General features: G+C 37.4%; 1 protein-coding gene across 1 annotated transcript in view; it reads right to left on the reverse strand.

Annotated features, from left to right (window-relative positions):
* Positions 1 to 4,743: 4,743 nt before the first annotated feature.
* The window catches only part of ELOVL4 (ELOVL fatty acid elongase 4), a gene marked incomplete at both ends in the record, with an annotated part of 29,866 nt that continues 10,668 nt past the window's right edge, over positions 4,744 to 23,941 (reverse strand). The window contains 5 exons of the mRNA XM_081998508.1: positions 4,744 to 5,019; positions 5,515 to 5,642; positions 7,859 to 8,030; positions 14,419 to 14,499; positions 17,151 to 17,338. Of these exons, the coding sequence (XP_081854634.1) occupies positions 4,744 to 5,019; positions 5,515 to 5,642; positions 7,859 to 8,030; positions 14,419 to 14,499; positions 17,151 to 17,338 (845 nt within the window). The remainder of the gene's footprint in view (positions 5,020 to 5,514; positions 5,643 to 7,858; positions 8,031 to 14,418; positions 14,500 to 17,150; positions 17,339 to 23,941) is intronic.

A 23,941-nucleotide genomic window follows, 5' to 3' on the forward strand; every position in this document is an offset into this window, starting at 1 on the left:
ATATGCCACAGAAGTGTTTCTCTCAAATGTCTGGGCTACATAACAGATTACATCAACACAGCCTGTGCAACACTAAAATTAGCAAGCATCTCAAAGCAAGATGGGATATGGAACATTCTATGGAATGCATAAAATCAAACTCAAACAGCATGAAAAAGTAATTTTTATTTTTATTGTTTACAAATCATGATCACCTTATGCAAAAGCAGCATCCTGCACCACACATTTCCCTCACCCTCCTGGGATATTGGCAGAAAGCAAGTATTTTCTCTGTTCTTTAAGGGAAAAGTACTCTGCTGAGGTAAATGGGAACCACCCCAGTGATTTCATAGAGCTCTGACTGCTTACGTTAGCAAAGGGGCTAAGTCATCAGACCACAACGCAATGAGATGTCATATGGGCAAACTTACTCTAGGTGCTTAGTTGGCTTAGTCCATTCTAACCAAGATGAAAACACTTATCCAGACACTTAATAAGCTCTCAATTCTCTTCAATTTTAACTGACACAGATCTAATTTTAAGTATCTGTTTAAACATTATGACCTCTCATCCCAAACTAAGTTCAAGCAAGGTTTAATTTTATGCACCATGAACAACTTTACTCAAGTTTTTAAGAGACAGCAAAAGTGTGCTTTAAGCTGTTTTAGGAGTGAGACCTTTCAGCACAATAGCTATTTACTCCTTTCTTACCTGCCTCCCCCGCACATGGAGGTCAAGTGCTTACTCTGAAGAAACGTGCCCTAAGGTTAACCTGAAAAAAAAAAAAAAAAAGGTGCAACTTTTTTATTTTGCCTTCATCTTTTTCTCCTGATCTGGAGTTGGAAGCAGTTAATGGTCATATAATCAAATAGGCCATGCTTTTGAACCTACAGAGAAATAGTTACTTATTTATTTATTAAAAAACCTGTCCTGTTAAACAGATAATTGATTGCAATTACTTCAAAGACTTACCTGAAGCAAATTACTCATACTGTTTCCTAAAATGATGCCTGCTATAAAGCAGCATAATTCCTCAGCTCCTACAAGGTCCCTCTGCTCACATCTACAACTGATGCCTCAAAATATTTATTACACTGGGAGAAATGGCTCTGGTGTATTTGCCATCTTATGTCTAAAATGACTGACAAATACTATCTATGTCTGCAAGACTGATATTGGATCTATGAATCAATGAAAACTGCTTCATTTTACTGCTCGAGCTGTAGGAACTGTTCTATTAGCTCCTGACAACTTCACATTAAAGAAATATGATTTACTTCACATATTGAAAGAACTTTCTAAGAACCCATATATACACACATACGCTGTGTATGTGTACACATATACACACACGTATAGATAATTTGTATTTATTTTACACTGACTAAAAGAAGTGCTAAAAGTACTAAAAGAATCCAACAACTGTCACTGCTAGAGATGAGGCTAAATGAAATTGTATCATTTATATGGCATCAAATAGTTACGAGACTCTGGTCCAAGAGCTTCAGAACTGTTAGCAAAAAAGTATCTTTCATTGGTAAAAGAGAAAAAAGTTCCAAACGGTTTGAGTTTCACTTTTAAATAAATTGGAAGCATTTAGGAAAAAAAAGCGCCAAAACCAACATGCAAAGTGGATTTTATAATTTATATTTCAGTTCTGTGTATAGCAAACACACATTTATACATATATTCTATTAATTTCATGGCAAAATTCTGAGGTGCCTTGGACTCAATGATGACTTTAATCAATCTGGCAGTATCTCACATGTGCATCATTACCTCAACCTTTGAAAGAGAAAAATATGTACAAGTTCAGACCTGTATTCTGTGAGTCTGGCTGCATAGTCAGAAACAGAAGTATTGCACTCAAGACCACGCCTACAAAAATGCACGTTTAATAAGGCCATTACATTCAAGATCATAATGGGACTCAAGTCACGTGAACAATCAAATATATCATAAATAGACCTAGGAAAGCCATATTGCAGAAGATGGACTCAAAACAGCAGTGTTCCCACAATTCAATAACTGATTTTTTCCCCCCATGAAATGCCATTCTTTCAGACTGGTTTTACCCAGAGGGCCAGACACCATGATGTGTATGTATGCATGCATTCTCACTATGCGCTGTTTCATTTTTTCTTAAAAGTTACCAAGCACCCTAGAGTTTGAGGGTAGGATTCTACTCAAGTTCTGCTAATAAGGTTCAAGTTGTTACCAACTTTAAGCAGCTTCTGTGCATGATGAGGGGAGAGAAGGTTTGACTTTCAGTTATTTAAATGTTTGCCAACATGCAGGACATAATTCTTACTTTACGAAGTGTAGCAAAGACATAATTGAACCTATACCGGAATACTTCTCAGTACGCTCTTTCAGAGCTAGATCACATTAAGAGTATCAGTTTATCCAATCTGGCTTACCAGAAAGACAGAGCAAACAACCAATTTAACACCAACAACAGGAATGATTACAGATTTACAAGTTAGCTGCCCACATCCCACAGCAAATGGGAAGAAGCTACCCTTTAATCAAAGTCAGGTGTGCTACCTTGAATTTACAGTAGGGTAAGTGTATTCACACCAGCCATTACCTTGGAGTAGCAGGTATGCTGTAAATCTGCTAGCTTGCTTTGTAGTTATTTGCTCCTTTAGCCATTCCAAAGATACCCAGTCAGCCAGCATTTTGGCTCATTTAAGGGTAGTGGCATTTGTCCAAGAAGGAAGGGTAGATCACTATTCCTCTTCCCTATGCCACACTACATAAATACATAGAGTTATGCAAATGCAAAAAGTATCAATACAAAGGCTGGAAGAATCACAAGACACAGCAGACAGGAAACTTAATAGTCACATGCATTACAGTTCAGCAGAGATGTTCTTTTACAACCCTATATTCTGCCATAAAATCCACCGTAGTGGAGATTATGGATGAACTACCTTCCAGCTGAATCAACTCCAGCATTAGGCATTATTTCTGAATACAACAGACTATATCCAACCCTTTCTTTCCTAGGACCTGTTTTGGGGGTTTAGACACTTTCTAATATACAGACAAGAGACAAACCTGAGACACAGAAGATGTGACTTTTTTTGTATATTAAAAAAGACAAATGGATAATTGAGTTGCAAAAACTATTAGAAGCGTCACACACTTTACACCTACGGCTTCATGTACTTTTTCTTGCAACAACGGTGTCACTTGCTGGATGCAAGTTTGTCACTAACGATGAATATGTTTTTGACCAGAGCTGGGAGGAATGCATTTAGACAGCAACAACCCAGCTCTTGCAGTGATGAGCAAGGAATATGACAGTTCAGGATATGGTTTCTAATTCTACCCCCATCTTACTACATGCTGAGCAGCTCAAAACATCTCTCAGTAATCACATTATTTGGAAGCAGAATAACTCTTTCCATATTTTCTTCACAAAAGGAGCAGTAACAAGTCCATTAATGTATCACAGAAGATGAAAAACCATCTAAAAGGCTTCTACTTACTTTAGCAGTTTTGACTAAAAAATGATTAGCAGAATCACTTTGTCAATTAGTTTAAAAAAAGCCGAGAATATTTTGGGAACAGAGTTTCATCTCTGACATTCACATTAAAATGGTGGCCTGACCACTAGCAATAGTTTGTCTACAAATGTCTAAACAAATAGTGTTTTGATGCGTATCAAGCAGTAGCAGCATTTTCAACATTTTATGTTTGCTGTATTTTTAACTGAATTCTCTCTCCCAGTAAAGTGACTGTCTTGTAGTTAGAATGACTACCCATACACACAGGATTTCTAAGCGGAATTACATATTTTTGTTTTCTCTCCACCATAATATTATCTCACCATTTTCAATATCAGTCAACACCACAGGTTTAATGCAGGTCACGGGCAACAAGCAGCAGGCCTACTTTTACCACTTGCTTCAAACAATATATTGTTTCATATTTATACATACTTAAAAATGTTTTCTTCACTTAGCTATACTAAAAGTACCACTTCAAAATTTAAGTTTACAAAAGAAAAATGTTATTAATGACTTGACCAAAAAAATACCACCCAAAATCCCTTTTACTCCCACAGAAAATCATATTTTCTCCTGAATTAGTGTGAACAGATATTTATATTAAAGGACTCAATATTTCAGAAACCAGCTATTTAATGCTCAATATTTTTTTCAGCAGATGAAGAGGTAGGTATATTTCCACACAAGAAAAAAAACAAACCTGTAACAGACAATCAATTAAATCAAGTAATGTCTGAAAAGTCAAACACTGTTCTGACCGCACATAAACATAATGTGTCTGAAGACACTCTCCAAGGAGGACAAGAAAAGTTGCACATTCTGATTAGATAATATGTCATAATTTGAAATTTAATAATTTTCTGGAAAGAAAACACAAGTATCCAAATGCTACTTCCTTCCCCTCCCTCCCCCAAAGAAATGTGAGTGCCAACAAAACTGCCTGTATCAATGGTAGTATTAACTTTTGGACTGCTAAACATGTAATCAACTGCAATTCTTCCTTACGTTCACCAACACCAGCAGTCTACAAGTTTACAGAGAGACCATATGCATGATAATTACATAATTACAATAGGAATTCAACTTTAGTGTTGTTCTTAAAACAATCTTCATAAATAATGAAAATATCTGTGTTCTAGCTCTTCAGTAACCTAAGGTTAATTGGTACAGATAGTGTTTTTTTCTTCCTTTTATAAACCAAGCTGGAGGTTCCTCACTGCCAACAATGGTTAAGGCCTGGATCAAGTTACTCTCCTTTTGCTTTTCCCTTTTTCTGCTTTTTTCCATTTTCCACCACTGCATTATTTTCTGATTTGCTTACTCCATTTGCAACAGCACCATTTGCTATTTTGCCATTCTTTACAGGTTCCTTGGGCAGTTTATATGTCCGATAGTAGAAGTTACCAAACAGGAAAATGAAGGTGACAGCATAGAAAATTACACCCCAGTGCATCCATTTAGGGAAAGGACAATCAATATAAATAGACAAGGCTGTGTGGCCAATAGTCACATGGAACTGCACCTGAAAGACAGAAAACAGAAAATCAAAAAGGTCTGGATATTCTGTAGGTCTGACTGCACCAATGTATACCGATGCATTAAGTTATGAAAACTGCTAAATTGGGAGGCAGTAGGGAAGCTGTATTTTGCTGTCACATCATGCATGCACACATATACTTGATCAGGGTCATCACATTTATTGCAGTACCCAGCACCAGTTTTCAGAAATAGGAAAATGAGAAGATGTTAAGAGATCTGGATTTTCGCTCCCTTTTGCGGTTCAGTTGAAACAACCAGTAAAGTAGTATTAGACTTTACTCACAAAACTCTTATCTATGCCGTGTATTTTTTGAGAACTGAAATAAATACGTCCATCTCCAGGAAGTATTCTAACTTGAGCTGTGAGTACTAGACAGCTAAGAACTTGTGGAAGGAGCAGCATCTGTTCCAAAGCTCTGCAAATGCAAACCCACTCAGAGGCAATACCTTCTGAGATAAAGGAAGAAATTTTACTTACCAATTGCAATATGGTCAAGTATCGTTTCCACCACAGGTATTTCTGAAATTTAGGGCCACAGGCAGCTAATCCATAATACATGTACATAATGACATGAATAAATGCATTCATCTGAGCTCCAAAAAAAGCTGTCCAGGAACAGAAGGGAGGATTGTCACGTAATTTTGAAAAAAGAAAGAAGTCTTTTCAAGTATTTTTAATGTGACAGGAAGTTATAAAGCACTGGACATGCCAGGCTTCCATCTTTGAAATATTCAATAGCATAATATAGACCTGACTGCGAACTTGTGCTGACATGAAGAACTGTTCATGCAAGTAGTATGTCACATGTTTCATGGAACTACTTATGTCTGTTGAACAAAAAAACTTATGAAAAACTTTTCTGTAAGTCATATGGATTCCATGTTAGTTATTGTAGTATAAATGCAATTGTTTTGCTGAAGGATTATTATACTTTACATTATCAAATACAGCTTCTATCAAGTTCTGCACTTAAATCTTTTAAACTATATTTAAATACACAAGGTTCATGTCTCAGGAAGAAGTCAAGAAACTCATGTGGAAGTCTGATTAAAGCGGTCAAAATATGATACAACACAGAACTGCAGTTGTGGTTTTAAGATGTTTAAGTGCATTGCCAAGTGAGTTTGCCTAAATTGCTCATCTTTAGTTTCTTTCTTTCTTTATGGCTTTAAATAGCCAGCATTCTTAAATATATAAATGTATAGTATAACTTTTTCCAGAATGATTCATGTTGGAAACACAGACAACAGTTCTCATTTGCATGAAGATCTCTCTGCTCTGTCAAGATTAGCAGCCATTTAACAGAAACAAATTATATCTTGTTAAGGTATTCTTACACTGCCAGAGAGGCTCAAAAAGGCTCTAATGTATAAGATTAGGGCAATACAGACAGTAGCTGCTGATATCAAACAGCTCACATGCCCATGTGGCCTACACCCAGTTAGTTATAATAGGGTCTAGTTTATAATAGATCTGCCTATGTAAGCGATGTGCTATCAACTAGAAAACAGAAGAACATAGATATATCCACATTTATGCAGTAGCGCTACATTAAATGCAGAAGAGCAACTGTTGCTTTTCCTTTTGCAGGGGCTAGAAACTAAGGGGCAGTGCAAGAACACCAAAACCTGAAATAAATTTGCAAATAGTTGCAACTGTTGCATTAGAAAACTGCAGCTATGTAGCATGAAAAGTCTGAAGAGGCAACAGGGGAGAGGGCAATTTGAAATATCCATGGAATTTCTATGTAAGACTACAAGTAAGCATCCAGTCTCCAATAAACTTATTTTATGGGTGCAGTAGCCAATAAAGATCATTAAATGTCTGGTTGAGTACTTGCATCCTGCAGAATACTTGGGAGAAAATTCAAGGATAGTCACAGATACTAATTTTAAATATTTCTTCTTTTGAATATAAGTAACGATTCAGTACAAGATATCTACAGTAAATGAGAGCATAAACCCCCCATGCATTAAGTATATATGTGGTTTGACAAAAAAACCCCAAAATCTTAGTTTGGTGTGGTGTTTACTATGCTAATACTATTGCTATTTTCAGTGTCTTAAGCCTACAAAGCACATTACAAACAAAACAGGGTATTTTCCCTGAACCCTCAGCTCTGTAGAGCTTACAATTTGAGAGACACAAGGCGAAACAACAGGAATAAGGGTACAATGGAAGCAAGGGAGGATGTGGCAAGTACAATGGAATAAAATTATTTGATGGGGGTTTTAGAAAGGAAGCAAAGAAAAAAAAATACTGATAATGAATTATAGACTTGTGTCATTATGAACAGGTTTTAAAAGTTAATTGACAGATTTATTGGCTCACCTTCAAGAGAAGGTTTCAGAATTTTATACATGCCTCTTTATAAAAGAGAAAGCAAACCCCAAACTCAGATATAATGCCAAAACAATGTCTCCATTAGCTTCATTACTTTTGCACACAGATTTTGGCCCATAATTAGATTTTGCAGTTCTCTGTATCTGCAAAAATTAAAGTTAGGCAAGACAACTTCATCCTTCTATTTCATACAGAACAAGGATAATTTTGAAGACAGAACTTCAGGCTTGCAACTGATGCCCATGAGAAAAAAAAAAAGTTTTGCAATTCATTAGGTTATTGCCCTGTTATCTTTTCCTCCCCCACGTTTCCCACAGAGGTAGACTGTAGGCATTAAAGCTACTGCACTGCTTCAGTGCTATTTAAACAGTCTTGTATATTATAATGTGAAGTCTATGAAAACTTTTTTTCATTGATCCCAACAATACTAATTCTCCCTTATGTCCAGTCAAAAGGGTATGGGAGGAAGGGAACTCACCTTGTCCACCTGCAACCCACTTAATACCAATCCACCACAAGGTGAACATGGTGAAATGGTGATAGACATGAAGGAAACTAATTTGGTTAAATTTCTTCCTCAGGATGAAGAATACTGTATCCAAATATTCAATTCCTTTAGAGACATAATACCACCATAAAGCAGCAGCTATCTGCAATGAAAAAAAAAAAGACAACACAGAAGTTTTAATGATTCCAAGTTGAACGGAATGAAGTTCTCTCCACCTATCTGCTGCAAGAGAAGGATACTTCTTCCTTCTCCAAATCCTGGTAAACATTGAGGTGGAGTCATCGAACATCTGGTGGTATGAGGAAAAACAACAAAAACAATACTCCATTCATGTATTCTGGACATGGAATTATTACTTCAAGTCTACTGCTCACAAATCATAACTGTAGAAAAGAACTAACATAATCAAAAGCTTTGCCATCTCTAAACAGTTTACCAGCTAAACATAGGGAGTTTGTGTCCTCATTCTCTATCCTAAGCTTTGCAGGAGAAGAGTACCACAGGGTGTCCCATACTAATGAGGCAATACTTTGATGTGGTCAGAACAACAAGGCAGAAACATTATGATAAAATGAAGCTGCCAAGGTTGAAACCTTATATAGAATTCTTTCAGTACTACAGGCATATGGGTGGGAAGATACCAAATCACTCTTACAAGCTAGGTGAGGTACAGATTTCACATCCCTTAGAACACTATTCCCCTCAATGTCTTCTGGCCTGCTCTGTAACCACCTCTGGAAAGCGGCATTCCCCAGTGGCTTTGTACCATTCAAGGAATAGAAGAAATGAGACCATGGGAGCCACACAAGCTGCAGAGATATAACCCATCTACCTAACAGGGCAGTGCTACACACCCAAAATTCTTTTTCTAATCCATTCATCACAGTGGATCTTGCCCAAGATGCAACATAAACATGGCTTCCCACTGAAAACAGGATATTGCTGTACCAGGTAAAGCCCAGAAGCTCTACGTAGCAATTTGCTAATACTATGACATGGGGTATGGTGGTGGTGGGGACTCCCTTCCAGATCCCAAAGCATAGCAACAGGTCTAGTTCCTGGCATCCTAAGTCATCTAGCTTGTTATGCAAGGGTGGGACCAGAACATATCCCAGATGATGACTCACATAGAGAATGGAGGGAAAAAAAAAGAAAAGTTGCAAATGGCACCACCAGCAAGGAGAGCAGGCAATGTCACAACACACCTATTTGTAAGAAGTTCACTTGGTCTTTCAGGACTCATCTGATGGCAAATCAGAGTTACTTACCTTAACATGGTATGAAATAACCCCACCACCTCCTCAGTCCCCAGAGAAGATAGAAGAGAAGTTAAGAGAGCAGTAGCTTCCCTTCCCAAATACACACATACTGTTAGGCAAGTGAGAGAAAGGGCAATCGGGAGAATGAGCAGTACAGAGCAATGCTACAACCCTGCATGGTGTTTTCCTCCACCTCTCCGAACTAGGAGGAAAGGAATGTATGCCTCCTCAGAGTAAGTTTGTCACAGCCATAACTGGACTGATGAACGTTTTAGGAGAGATTACAGCAGAAGCAAAAAAGCAGCGCGGGAGCAGAGTTCCACAGATCTGCATTGCAGACTCTGCAGTTTTCCAAAGGGACTGCACAGCCTACTGTTGCCAAACTGCAGACTTCTATCTGTTCATTAATGAATACCCTTCTCACCCTCTGGACATGATTTAGCCTTTTATTTTGTCAGTTTTATATAAGAAGATACTAATATCTGTCAAAGTTGGAGAGAAAAGTGACTCCCACAGATCTTGGAGTTCCCAGGCAAGTTCTTGCAAGCTGCAAGAACCATCAATATATATATTAATGTTGCTCAACATCCAGTACAGCTCTGCCTCCAGGACAGGTAGTCAGGTGTTTAATAACACCCACAGCAAGGCTTTGTCTCACACCCATGGATTATCATAACAGTTCAGCATCTTCTACAGATCTTTGCTAAAGCTGCATCTCTTAAATAAATTAACATAAGCATCTTTTCATCTCATGAGTTAACAATAAACACTGTGGACTGTATCCATAAAGTGACAAGCCAGCACTACAATACTCAAGCTCTTTGGAGGGTATTCCTTCCGAGAAACTTTTAAAGAATCAAAAAGTCAGTTACAAGCAAACTGACATAAAATCTCTTATAAAGCCAATGTGCATTTTGTTAAAGAAACAGTGGAACAATATGCCAAATAGCCAATAAACAAATAGCCAATTTACTGTATGACATAGAGCAAAATGTAAGTGGAGAAAAATCCAACAAAGAACCTTATGATTTGTGCCCAGGATGCCACAGGTTCACTATATACTCCTAGACAAGTCATTTAACACACCTCATTCCTCCTCTTTTGAATTCCACCTGCCTTGCACAGAAAGCAATTACAGTCTGTGGATCAAAATCAGCTAAACTTTGATCAAAGCACTTTCCATCACTTAAGAACAAAAATAGCCTCCATTTCTTTGCAGGATTATACCTGCTGATTTTTGTGTTCCTGTAGATTTTTGTCTGACAGCTCTTTTGCTCTCTTCCTATCATCAAATTTTACTACCATTTATTCTCAAACCTGATAGGTTTCGTGTACTGATGATCTATTTCAGTGCTCCCAATGACTTATACAGATGTTTTGATCATTAGCTTACAGATGCAGGAAAAAAACCCCAAACAACCCAGACATTAAGTCATTTGCCCAAGGCCATGCATGCAGTCAGTGACAGAGGGCAGAAATAAAGTAGAACCATACAGCGATATAAAAGCTATGTCAGGAGCAGATGGCTACTATTAAACTTCTTCTGCAAAGCACCAGAAGTTAGGACCTGCCCTGTGGCCTTTCTCTGGACACAGCATGAAAGAAATATTTAGCTTAAAAGAAAATATGCATTAAAAAGGCATATTCCTGAAACGAGTAATACTAGTCACACCCATACCTTTTCTGACAATTTTCATATGCACCAATCTAAGTCTGTTAAAACACCAGATGGCACAGAAAGATTATATTACATCCTAGGATTAAGGGGGTCAACAACAGGTCCAGTCCACAACCTCTGCCTGCTGCAGGGTTTTTGAACAGAGAGCTGTTTTAACATGGGACTCCATTCCTGCACCATCATTCCTCATTTCAGGTTGGAGACAGTTATCCATTAAGTGGTTTGCAGGGACAGGTACTTCTTAGAAGGCAACAGTAACATGAAAAATTAAAGTGGCTCTTAAAGAGAACTCTTTCCCTGCTTCAGTTATAAAATTTTATTTACAGGACCATGAAGTCTGTTTTCTTAGGTCAAATTCCCTTTTCACAGAAGTTTAAAGTAAATTATTTTTGTATTTATTTCATAAGATGAAACTACTCAAGCTCTAGACATAAATACCAACAATGCAGATTACAATTACAATACAGAAGACAACTATAGGTCAGCTTTACAATTACAGTCATCACACTTAAAACTAGGAACCAATTCACACAGGCCCAGATTCCTAATTCTCAGCTCTTCAGAAATGCTAATAAAATAGGTGGACTTTGACATGGGAGATAAAGACACACAAATCTAAGCAGAGGGAGAAAGTGACTATTCACAGGCACTAACATGCCTTAAGTTACACAGTGTTAGGAAATTGTTCACTCCAAATACCAGAGCTTCCAAAGGAGTACTACAAAACATGGATTTAACACTTCAGCCCTTTGTGTTTATTATTTTGACTCCTAAGCTATAACCAAAAAAGTTCTTCCAAGATGCAGATGCAGCTCCTTCAAAATCACTTCTTGGGGATTTCTTCCCCCTTTTCTTTCTTGTCTACTATGAACATTTTGGTTTTTATATAACCAATTACAAAACACACTCCTCAACTTCCTGCCAGCAGTCAGTAAGTGCCTACCTACTACACCCAGAAGATAAGTGCTTTAGAAAGGAGTTTATTTCTGCAAATATTTCTGCACCTGTGGAATCTAATTTCCATCCCCTGCAACTATAGAATGAAGTTTCCATTCCTGCTTTCTGCAGTCATCCATTGCCTCTTCTAGAGCAACAGCCAGGGTATTTCCCTTGAAACCACCATCTGCTTACTGTCTTGACACATGATGTGGGTTGGAGAGGAAAGGAAAGACATTCTCTGGCATCCAGCATAGTGAAACACTTGTTGATTTTTGCTTTCTGTACTCCCTTGAGGAACAAAAGATGGTTTCTTGACCTCTCATTTTGAGCAGGAGCTTTGGTCAAAAGGGGCCTCTACATCACAACATCATAATGGCACATTCCCAAAAAGACAGAAACAGAGGTCATACCAGGGCTTCCATGTTGCCATTTAGACCTCCATATGCAATCAGTTTCACATTTTTCAGTATTTGTTCCAGCTTTCTAAGCCCCACAATAATGTCATATATGAAGCTACTCCTTTCCAGAGCCTGTTCCATAATGCTTTCTGGGCTCAGTGCTGTTTCCATTTGAATTAGTGCCAGTCTCCTTTATCTGACTAATACAGGACTTATTTACTGATGCTCTTACAAATAAAGTTATTGCAATTGTAATTAACTCTACAGTTGCAGTGCAGCATTCCTCTTCAGAGGAAAACCCCATGCCAATAGATGCTAGACATTTAGTATGTAGATCTGTTAAAAGGGTGTGAGAGGTGTGCTACAAGATTTATCAATTTTAAACTGAAAACTGCAAAAAGCACCCCACACTTACTTACATTTTAAAACTGCTTTTGCAAGTTTATATTAATAAACACGATGGTGAAAGGAATCCTGAGGAGGTTTTGTTGGGGTTTTTTTTGTCTACCATGTCAAAACAAAACAACATACCTTCTAAATGAAGAGCATGATACACTGTGAAGCAGGCCAGAAATGTATCCTAGACTCTTTAGTTAGGCAAAGTACACTTGTGGAAAGTAGTTTTCTATTTGCAAATTCTTTACCTAAATTGAGAATTCATTCAAAATAACTACCAGATAATGATCAAGATAAGGGTCTTGACTGATAACATACTATACAGCTGCTGCAACAGCTTGGAAGAACTCGATTTTCCCTGCTTCCTCAACTCTCTGTTGCAAACTGAACATGCTGTAACTTAAAACTTTATTTCTAAAGTTTATGCAACTCCACAAGTTTACAAAAAAAATTTAAAAAGTCAGGAAATTCAAAGAGTAGATATTGCTAGAGTAACCTTCCTTTTCTGGACATCTCATATGCAATAAATACATTGTGCAGGTAATTTTGCCTTTATTTCATTGTATAATAATGCTTTGTTTTTTGTAATAAGAAACCCCAGAAGATCATTCTTTTGAACAGGTCTGGCCCCTCCACAGCTTCCCAGAAACAAGTGCACCTAAAAGTGAGGCTATGAAACAGGATTTTTGCATACTAAAAGTCATTACCTCTTGTACTTAGCTAATATAAAAATTCCTTCAATATATGCCATACTAGTCCTCAATGTCATCCAGCTGAGTACAAGGGCATTCTGTTTTGCTTATCTATTGAAAAATACCTTGTCAAGCATTTGTTATACTTGGCTAGATTTTGTTCTTAAACAAAATTATTAACAGAAGTATTGTAGTGACCAAAATAGTGAGTGCACAGTATTGGCAAAGGCTAAAGATAAGCCACTATCATCAGGCCAGTCAAAATCTACACACAGAGCTGTTCTGCAATACCAGCCGTTACACATAATGTGTAAGACTCAAATCTATTCTCACTACTTCCTCCATCATGCGCACAAGCTTTTGAGTAATACTACCCATGAACAGCCACCTTGTAGACAGACAGTTTTCGAAATGTGTTCTAAATATTAAATGTATTTAGTCTATAATAACACACTTTCATTACATTTTCAGGAACATGTTCTCATCTGTAGGTGAAACTTGCAAGAACAGCTGAGAGATTCTCAAGTGTCAGCTCTGCCAGAAGATAAGGTTTAATACATGACCTAATCAACAGCGTTACGGAAATTTACAAGCATCTGCACTTTGATTGTAATTTGAATTCTTTCCAGAAAACCACACATTTGAAATCTAAGCTTCTGCAGTGAAATGTACTGATAATACACTTGCCAGAAGCCAGAAAGACCTCATGAAGCCAAACATGGGTAAAGGAGACAAAAAGTTGCCTCACCAGTATGAGTGAAGTGCAACCACAATATATGCTGACAGATCTTACTTGCTTTGATCTAGCTACACCACTACACCTTTACTGCGGTTACCCTGGTATCATCAACTGCAGCAAGGTCTAGGAACCGAAGTATGTACACAAAGTTTATCCTGGATTGTACAACCGCAGATGATGCCAAGGATGGTATCTTTAAGACTACCCTTACTTGTAGCAGTCAGATGAAAGTTTATGCAAATACACTGATGCACTTTGATTAAACCTGCTATGTGCAACCTAGTCAAACCTGAAGCAGCCTGTGAGAATATAACGGGATAGAGTCATGGCTGACAGCAGAACTTTGTACATATTATTTTCAGATAAGACTGAAACCATCATGTAGTGTTACACACATTCATATACAAATACAAAAAAAGAAATACTCACCCTAACTTCATAAACATTATCTGAATAATCCACAGTCTGGCAGACATAGCTGTACCCTCGAGCTCTTGATGACAAAAACAGCTGAAAATATTAAAGTCATACATGAGAGAAAAGATGCTACATAAAATATGTTCATAACAATTATCAGCAAGTTTCTTGCTACATCGAACTTACCTGAACAGAAATATTTTAAATATTCTTATCAGTCCTGAGAATACTATTGAAGAAAGCCAATATTTAGTTTAACAATCTGTTGTTACACAGTACCTATTTTAGTCTTGTAAATTAAAAAGAAAGTATTCATTTTTCCCTGCATGTATCTGCCCAGATAATTAGAGCCCTGTACAAATTAGTAAGGATTCCAGTATGACCTATACAAACATAAGTCTTCCCTCTGACAGCTCTAGCTTCAGAGACTGAAAATAACTAATGGATGACAGAAACGCTATTCCCACGATGGATTAGAGTAGTGAGAACTCTCTCCAACAGACAGGGATTAGATAATTTGGATCTACTATTCTTAAAACAGTATACCAGTCAAAATCCAGGGAAAAAAAAAGTGAACAGCCGATGCTGAGCACCTATAAAACACATTGAGAAAAAATTGGATGAAGAAAAGTTCCCCGTTTTGTGCCAACAGAAATTGCCTAAAGCACATGAAGTGCTCCTGTAGGGCCACTCCAAATAAAGCACATTGCAATAACCTGAACACAAGATAAACTTGACATTTGAGCAAGTTCCCATTGGAAAGAAGAACACTTGCCTAGAGCTGTACAAGGTTCAAGTAATACTTTTAATCTTGACATTCATGAGTGTTATGATCCAAGATTGTTTAAAACCATGTAATCCCACCCTGTTAAGGATCAAAAAGATAGCAGTGGAGCAGGTACAACCTGTAAACTGTGAGTTGTAAATGTAAAGAAGGATGATACAAAAAGATCTCCAAAATAAACATAAGCAGGCACTGACTATTCTTACCCCTAACCTGACTTCCACCTCATTCAGACGGAAGTCAAGTTTACTTCGGTATCTCAACTTGCATGCAGCACTAGGAATGCAGACAGATGCAGAGACAAGGGTTACCCAGATAAAACCAACATACAAACCCTTGTGAAACTCTTGACTTATTTCCTGCACATGTCTGTTAGAGTAGGGAAGGGCAAGAGCTGTCCACAGAAATGATCCTAAGAAAAAAAATGGAACTACTTCTGCATCATCCAAGTCCATGTACAAACTGCTGTAACAACACTACCCTCCAGTGTGGTCCCACACAGGCACGAGCACATTTGACAGTATCAGAGAAGAGCAGGGAACAGTTTAATCTGCACCGTTACAGAAACGAACCAATCTCTGCTGTGACCTGCTGGGTAATTTGACCAAGGTTCTCTTGGCAAAAGGCACTTAAATTGACTTCACTAGACTGCCTTAAAGTAGAGTAAGAAATTCAAGATTTTGTGGCAAAATAGGGGCTACGCATCTGGGACTTCTGCATGTTCCAAGCAAAATTTCCTCCTAATTCGACTCCGAACGTGAATCCAATGTATGAGAGTCTTTGACTAGACAACCTAGTAGTGCTTTATGGACTTACCATTTTAACGTAACTTATCACAGATGAACAATACAGCCTGCCATCAGGATGTTTATTTAAATAACATTTAAAGGCATTTCACATTCAAATTCTGTTCTCAGCAATACCTGAAAACTTTACAGCCATTCACAAAATACAAACTGCATATCATTTTACTCATAACAATTACATCACTCATGCAAATTACAACAGTGGCACACTGGTACTGTAAACCTCATGTAGGTTGAAGCAGAAGTTGCCTGGTTAAAGGGAACAACTGAAACTTGAACACCTTCCTCCTATCAGTCTCTAAGATCAAGAAAAGATGCTTCCTGTCAACGTTGTATCCACCGCCTTAAACATCCATTGAACATTTGCAATAATCCACATGAGCAAAGTCACAGCAGCATAAATTACCCCTTAGCATCAGCTATATTCTGGACAGCTATCCTTGAATAATGATTACCAAACTGTTACGTCACTTAGCTACTGCAAAAAAGATGATCTACTGCATAGTTACTAGTAATTTCCTCTGTACAGAAAACCTAACAAAGGACACATGCAGCAACACTGAAATTCATTACAATTAACATACTCAGTGTTGCGAACCAACTATTAGAAGACTGTACCCTTTTATTTTTATGTAAAGATACATTCACTTCATTTTTATTCTTATTCTAAAAGATAACTTACAGACAAGATACTTTTCCTCACTACAGACAGTGGACATCTGAATTTCTAAAAATGAGAAACAGATTGAAGGATTGAAGGCACCAAACAGCTCAATTTCTAACAAGAAACATTCTGACACCCTACAGGATTATTTAAAAAAAACAACAAAAAAAAAATCAAACCAGTTACAAGTGTTAAATCTCTATGGATTTTAGTTAACCTATCCAGTATTTACATTAACATGAATCTAAGAAGAACTTGGAATAGCCACTACACAAATTCTCTGTATAGACTCATTTAGTGCATTTATTCTCAAACAGAATGTACCTAGCTACAGAAATACTTACATCAAAGGCAAACTCAGCTTTAAAAGTCTGTGCAAAACATTCACCCTCAACAGACATCATGAATATGTAAAATAATTTTCATTTTGCAATCCACAGACACCCTCAGACTTAAATAGGAATTCCCTCCTGCAAGAGGGCATACACACCTCTTTGAAAATGAAGAAGTTGAGTAGAACCATTCCAAAGTTGTAAACAACCAACAGGAAACGTAACTGGAAGGGCTCTCTTGTCTTCATCCATTTGGGGCCCAGCCATACAGTGAGGAGATAAATAGTGCTTATAGTCAGTGTTGGAAATGGAGACTGCATCAAGGGCCAATCATCAACACGTTTGTCTGGGGGGGTGAAGCAAACAGAAGGAGTCAACAAGGTCTAAACAAAATATATATTTCATCATCATTTTAAGCATTGCATTTGTTAAGTGTTATTCTCTCCTGGAATACCTGTATCAGATGATAGAAACACAATACACTCATTCTTTCTAGGAAGGTTTAAAAAAACCCCAAAAAACACACCACTGTTTTCACATTACCTCACACATTCATTATATGATGCAAGTTCTATTGTCCAGTTCTACACTCCAAAACAACAAAGCAAACAGAATCACATGAGCCCAAACCCAACCTACTAATCCCCTCAAAAACCAATTTTGCTTATGATGAACAGTGACTGCAGCGGCAATGAAACCAAATACTCAACACCACTGCAAATGAAAGATACACAAATTTGGCAGAATACTGATAAAATATAGCTTTTATTACTTTAAAATTAGGCACTAAAAGGCCTCCAATTATTTTTATAAAGGTACTTGGTTAGCATCATACAACCTGTGCTATTTGATGTAGGTCAAGCTCATATGTTTCAGACAGAATATTAACAACATTACTGGAAAACAACTAAATAAAAGAGTTTAGAAGGATGGTACTAGTTAAAGTAATCTGTGCTGCCATATGAGAGACAAAAGTTTTATTTACAGTCTCCTTCAGCGACTCACAGGATCCCGAGTTACACGCACTCTAGGGCCCAGAATATGCTATATTAAGTTCTGGATCTGTATTTAAAAAAAGCACTCTTAGCCTGATGAACCAGTGACATCTAGGATTAGAAGATGTCGGTGCTACAGAGCAGGGAAGGGAGAGACTACAGCGACACCTCCATACTCTGTGTTCCTCCAGCCCCCATATAAAGGTTAATCTCTAGTTATAGCAAGAGATAAAAGGTAACTATTCCATAACTATCAACTTCAGATCCTGCACAGTTCTTCGATACTAACTGGATTATCTTCCAGCTGCTTAGGCCAGTTGGAGTTCAGATGGAAATCACTTGAGGGCTCTTTGGGAAGCTCAGACACCGAAAACATCTGCCTTCAGTCGTTTGAGGGGAAAAAACCTCACAAATAGCAATGCAGTGGCCCCCAGACTTACCTAGAGGACAAGTTTCTTTTGGAGAACTGTTTTTCTTCATGGTAACCCAAAGTCAGTGAAAAAAACCGTACACCATAAATTAATTCCTCACCCCAGGCACAGTAACAGGTAAATTAGAAAATGCTTCTTATCTACAAAATAAGGAACTCTTATGCAATGAGTAAAGTACAGAACAGCACTGCCATTACTCCTCCTCCACTTCTTTCTCATTTCCTTGGTTGCCCTTAAGATCATAAATTAGAGCCTCGTTAGGAACAGATTTCATAAGACCCTCTATTGCTAGTAAACAACCCATACTGTAATCTACAGAAAGGCAGTGTGCATGGCACTGACTCTTTTTGCTTCGAGTTGATTTAACAATACTTGATCTGCACATTGCAAGTAAGAAGCTAGGAGGCCTACAACAAAGTGGAAAAGAAGAAAGAGAAACCAGCCTAGCTGCTTCCATTATGGCTGTTAATACCAGAAGACAGAAGTCATCCTGATGCATGGAAATCTCCAGTAAGGCTGACGCTGACAGAATGACGGGAGCCAGCTTTGCGACCGCAGCCACTAATGGAAGCCAAGGGCAAGGTAGGGCAAAGACTACAGGGAGGAGTGGCAAAAAATTCAGATAGATTGGCTGTAGAAACACAAGCAGTGAAACAGAATTGAAGAAAGTGTGAAAAGACAGTTAGTTACCTCTTACTTTTCAGTAAGTCCCTGGAACAGACACTTCTATTACAATATAATGTACTCTCTGTAACAAACATGAGAATGATTGCTTTATAGTACAGTGTAGCATCTTGCGATGTAAAGGAACAGGCCCATTTTCCAGACCTCACAGAAGCTGAAATCACACCGCTGTGTCGCAATTATTACATTGCTATCTCCCTTACACTTTAGTTCCTGTTTGCTTTTAGCAATTGCTCTACCAATCTGAATTTAAAAATAAAAGATAACACCATTTAAAAGCCAAGAGAAATGGAGAACCTCATCATCCACCTGATATGAAGTAATGGGCAAAGAGTCATCTCCACCAAGCAAGAAGAAAGGCATCACTTCTTAATTAAAAGGCAACTCTGGGAATAGCCAATGTGTCACATGCTTTAATCAAATCCGCACCTCACTTCAGACACTGTAGTGTGCAAAGAGTTCAGAGCAGGTGAAGCAAGAGACCTGGTTGCTTTCCCAGCCTTCTTGCACTAAGCAATATAAAGAGGCAAGGACATATTAGAGAACCCATCTTCTATTTTCTAACTCAGTGTTTCCTGGTATCCTGAATGCTACAATGACAATACGAAAAACGTGAAAAAGGAAGATTTGAATTTTACCCAGGAGCTGAATATTACCACCCACTGCTGAAAATAGAAAACCATGACCTATTCCAGATTTCTTTTTGTGGCAGGAGATAAAGATTTCTGGAGGGAAGAATGAGGATTCACTATGGGGTTAAAGAAAAGACAAAGGGACAACTTTTATGAAACCCCAGTTGCAAGTGGGCTTTGCCTCATGCTTCATCAGCACTGTAAACAATTCATTCACCTACTTTCCACAAATACTACAAATTGAAGAACTTAACTGGAGAAAACCAGGAGATATATTTAATGAACTCTGACAACAACGTAAGAACACCTGGGCAGCTGCCATTACACTTCCATACCTGTGTCATTGTTTCAAGCCTATTACTTTCCCTCTCCACAGGGTTCTTGGACAGCGCGCCACCACACCTCAGAGACAAGTCTTAAAGTATTTGCAAGAAAAGCATAGCTTACAGATAGATTCCCTGGGCAGTATGTATCTCATTGGAATTTTGGGGGCCTGAGCTCTCCTAGAACAATTAATTACACTTTGAACACAAAATGGCTGTATGAGAGGGAATACAGCAGGCGATTCAGTTCTGGAGTACATCCTGGCCATAACAGAAGCATATCAACAGTCAAAAAGTTTATTCTAATTCCTACTGTGCTAACTAAGAACAACACTTTGCATTTATTTTAAGGCCATTTAGGAGACTCTGCATATGATTTTTTTTTTTTTTTTTTACTAATACTGTGGCATCAGAAAACATGCTACTTATTCATCCCAGAACTTGCTAGATTTAGAAACTTGTTCATCACAAGATCTTGCCTGGGTAATGCAAAGTAACTTGTTCAGTTTTAAATCAGCTCCATGCACTGTTCTTGTTGCACAGAAGGTATTACAAAACCAATTTAATTTTAGTTTACCAGGCGAGCCTGCTTGTCTGTGTTCTACAAAGAAAACAGAGTTACCTGCAGACCCTTGTTCCAAACTTCTTTTCAGACACCCTCTTTCAAACCAAGATAAATTCACTCCCTTAAGTCATCTGCTTCAGTGACAAACCTCCCAAGCTACTCCACCACCCCCCTCTCTCCCACCCCATTTTATCAAAAATAGTATAATTTTGTGTCCTACTTACTAGCTGGTGCTGATGACCACAAACGATTTCTGCAAATTACAGAGAACTGTGATAGCTTAAGGGGACATATGAGTGTATTAAATCCTGCAGTATTTCACAAGCAATAGGTACATTATTACCTGAAAGATGAAATAAGCTTGAAATAAAAAGGCCAGCTCCCTGAATTAAAAAATCCCTCCAACTGCTTTGAAGTAAAATGACCAATGCCTTTACCTGATTAGAATTGACAGAGACTGACTGAATCTTTCAGGGGATTAATGCATTTGTCTTTCAAATCCTAAGACCCAGATTCTAATTCGATCACAAATAAAATGGCTGTTGTGATGGCACAGCCTGCAGTACAGTTCTTTTTTTGTAATGTGGGAGAACTTTTAGAACAAACATTTAAAGTTGCACTCAATAGTAAAGGTGAGTCCAGAGTAGGCAGCTGCTAACATGTTCCTGTAGAAAATTATTGATATGTAAGGAAAGAATAGAAAATATTTATATACACAAGGTGTTCCTGTCATTTTGTGTATATAGATTTTAAAGTTTCACATTGCAAAGAGAAGACAAGAAACAGAAGAACATATATGTTTTTATTTATATATATATATATATATAAAATTTGAAACTGCCCTGAGGCACCTACCTTTGCAGGATTTAATTATTTACATGGGGCACTTAACAGGAAATACACACAGAAACCCCTCTGATTTCTTCCTTCAAAGCAAGAACAAGAGCAGGACCAGTGAAAAGGACTGAATATCCTACCTGGTAATGTGCAAAGAGGACACAATTAACCTATATTGAAATATGGAAGGCAAATGAAGATAAATTTCAATAAGTAAGACTGCACTGATGGTGATCTAGAGTTAAAAATCATAAGAAACTTCTGTGAAACATACTGTAAGTTTTTTAATATGCAGATGTTTCCGTTAAATGTGGTTCAGCGTTTCCTTTCCAATAGAGGGGATTTTAGATGGTTAAATTTCTGCATATTACTGAGCCTATGATAATTTTTTTTCTCTCAAGAAGTACAAACTTTAAAAATAAGCAAACAAATGCATAGCACAGTTGCTCCTACGTTCGTCAGGAGAAATTGTGAAACAGTGCAACGGTGAATACCTCTGCTTTTAATATTATTTTTAGAGACAATATTACCTAACTGAAATACATGACTTTTGAAATTCACTACATTCAGATTAGATTAAAAAATCAATACTTCGTAAGTCTTTATTTTTACTTTAACAACATATGTATTCCTTAGTTATAAGGTCACTACTCACTAATTTATCTGGAGAGCCTTTCAAAGTTATTAATAGCTATTGATACTATTCTCAGCGCAAAGACACTTACAGTGCCAATCCAGCACATCCATCTGTCCAATTACATTTCTAAAGACACTGCAGAAATGATGGTGACTGTTTAAAAGTGGTTCTTAACAGTGAGAGCCCTCTGCAGATCACGCTGTTTATTTTAACAAGAAATCCTCTCAAAGCCCAATCTCAAGTTTACGAAAGACTTCCTTAGACAAGTGAAATTTTAATTCCACTATATAAGGCAGGCAAACCAGTATTTATCTAATTGGAGTACTGTTCGATGAACTACACTGTTTTAATTATTATCTTGTTGTCTCCACTAGCACTATAACTGAAGGATATTACAAGATGAAAACATGTATCATATCAGAAAGTAAGTGAGAAACAGAACTTCACACACTTTAAAACATTCACAAAGTTTTCACATTAAATTCCCTTGCAGTATTTTAGTGGTCAGCTATCCCCCTTTTCTTTCTGGTTACAGATTAATATTCTATAGAACATAATTCTCCTTCTGCATTTGTATTATAAATATGAGCTCAGACCTGTGAATATTTACAAGTGAACACAAAGTTCACTGTGGCTATACAACCACTGCAGACTGATTCAATTGAAAGTAAACTCAAGTAAGCATCTACATGATTAGACCATAGGCTTTAAACTAAATGGAGTAACACATCAGAATCACTTAAAACTCTACTAGTTTGTAGAATGAAACCAGCTGAAACCGTAAACTTAGTCTTTAAAACAGTACACGACTAATTGAATGGGCTGCACAACTTGAGACTGAAGAGTATTAGAGGTGTACCATTGCAGAGTCAAAATTGAAAGGCTGTATATCTTTGGACTGAATACCTACAGAAGTTAAAGTCTTCTATTCTCTTATTTATTACAATTTTAATAGAGCACTTTATATGTCCCAAAATGAATTATTCTTTTAAAGGTCTCCAGTGGTTGAATTAACTTATCTGCTTTGATATTGATTATTCATTGCCCATATTGCACTTTAATCCTAAATTATCTCAGTTTATCAAGTTTCTTTAAGAGAAATCCTATGATAGAGGATTGAAGCTAGTGCACAAACTAAAATACCATGCCTATTGCCTCACTCCTGTTTCAATCAGAAAAAAATCTATGGCCTCCTAGGAGGGATTGTGCAGACAGATTTCTGCAGGAAAGCAAAAGAATTGGGACACAAGGAATGTCCAGTTTATGTTATCTCACCTATCATACTTGGTAACGTCTGCAGTCTTCTGGCACTACTGGTACTTCTAAGGAGCCTGACAGGGTCAAAGGTACCTGTACCTAACTCAGAAACATTACAATCCAGTATAATCTACAAAACAAAGGCCATTAAATCTAGCTAAGAGAGCTTCCTTAGAAGAATTTCCCACTTTACTATAGGATATGTCTTTTCAGAGGCAGAGAACCCAGCAGAACATGTAACAGCTTGCTGCAAAATGTTAGTTAGGGAGCAAATTTATGCAGTGGGTCTAAATTCAAAGGAATTAGGATTAAACTTTAACCAATTTGTAATACTTTGCTAGACTGAAAAAACATCTTTTATCAATTTTTTTTTTAAACTCCTCATTTGGGTAGTTATAAGCAGTTATTAGGTCACTCACTAGCTGCTTTTTAAAAAAATAATTATTTTATTTAAAGAAAAACCTTATTTCATTGACCTGAAGATGTATTTTCCAATCCTTTAATCATTTTCATGGGTTTTCTCTGGATACTCTATAAACATTTAAATCAGCCTTGCACCACCTTTGACAGGGAAAATTAAATATACCA

Source organism: Phaethon aethereus (assembly GCF_964289735.1).
Source record: "Phaethon aethereus genome assembly, chromosome: 3".
In the NCBI taxonomy this organism is placed as follows: Eukaryota; Metazoa; Chordata; class Aves; order Phaethontiformes; family Phaethontidae; genus Phaethon; species Phaethon aethereus.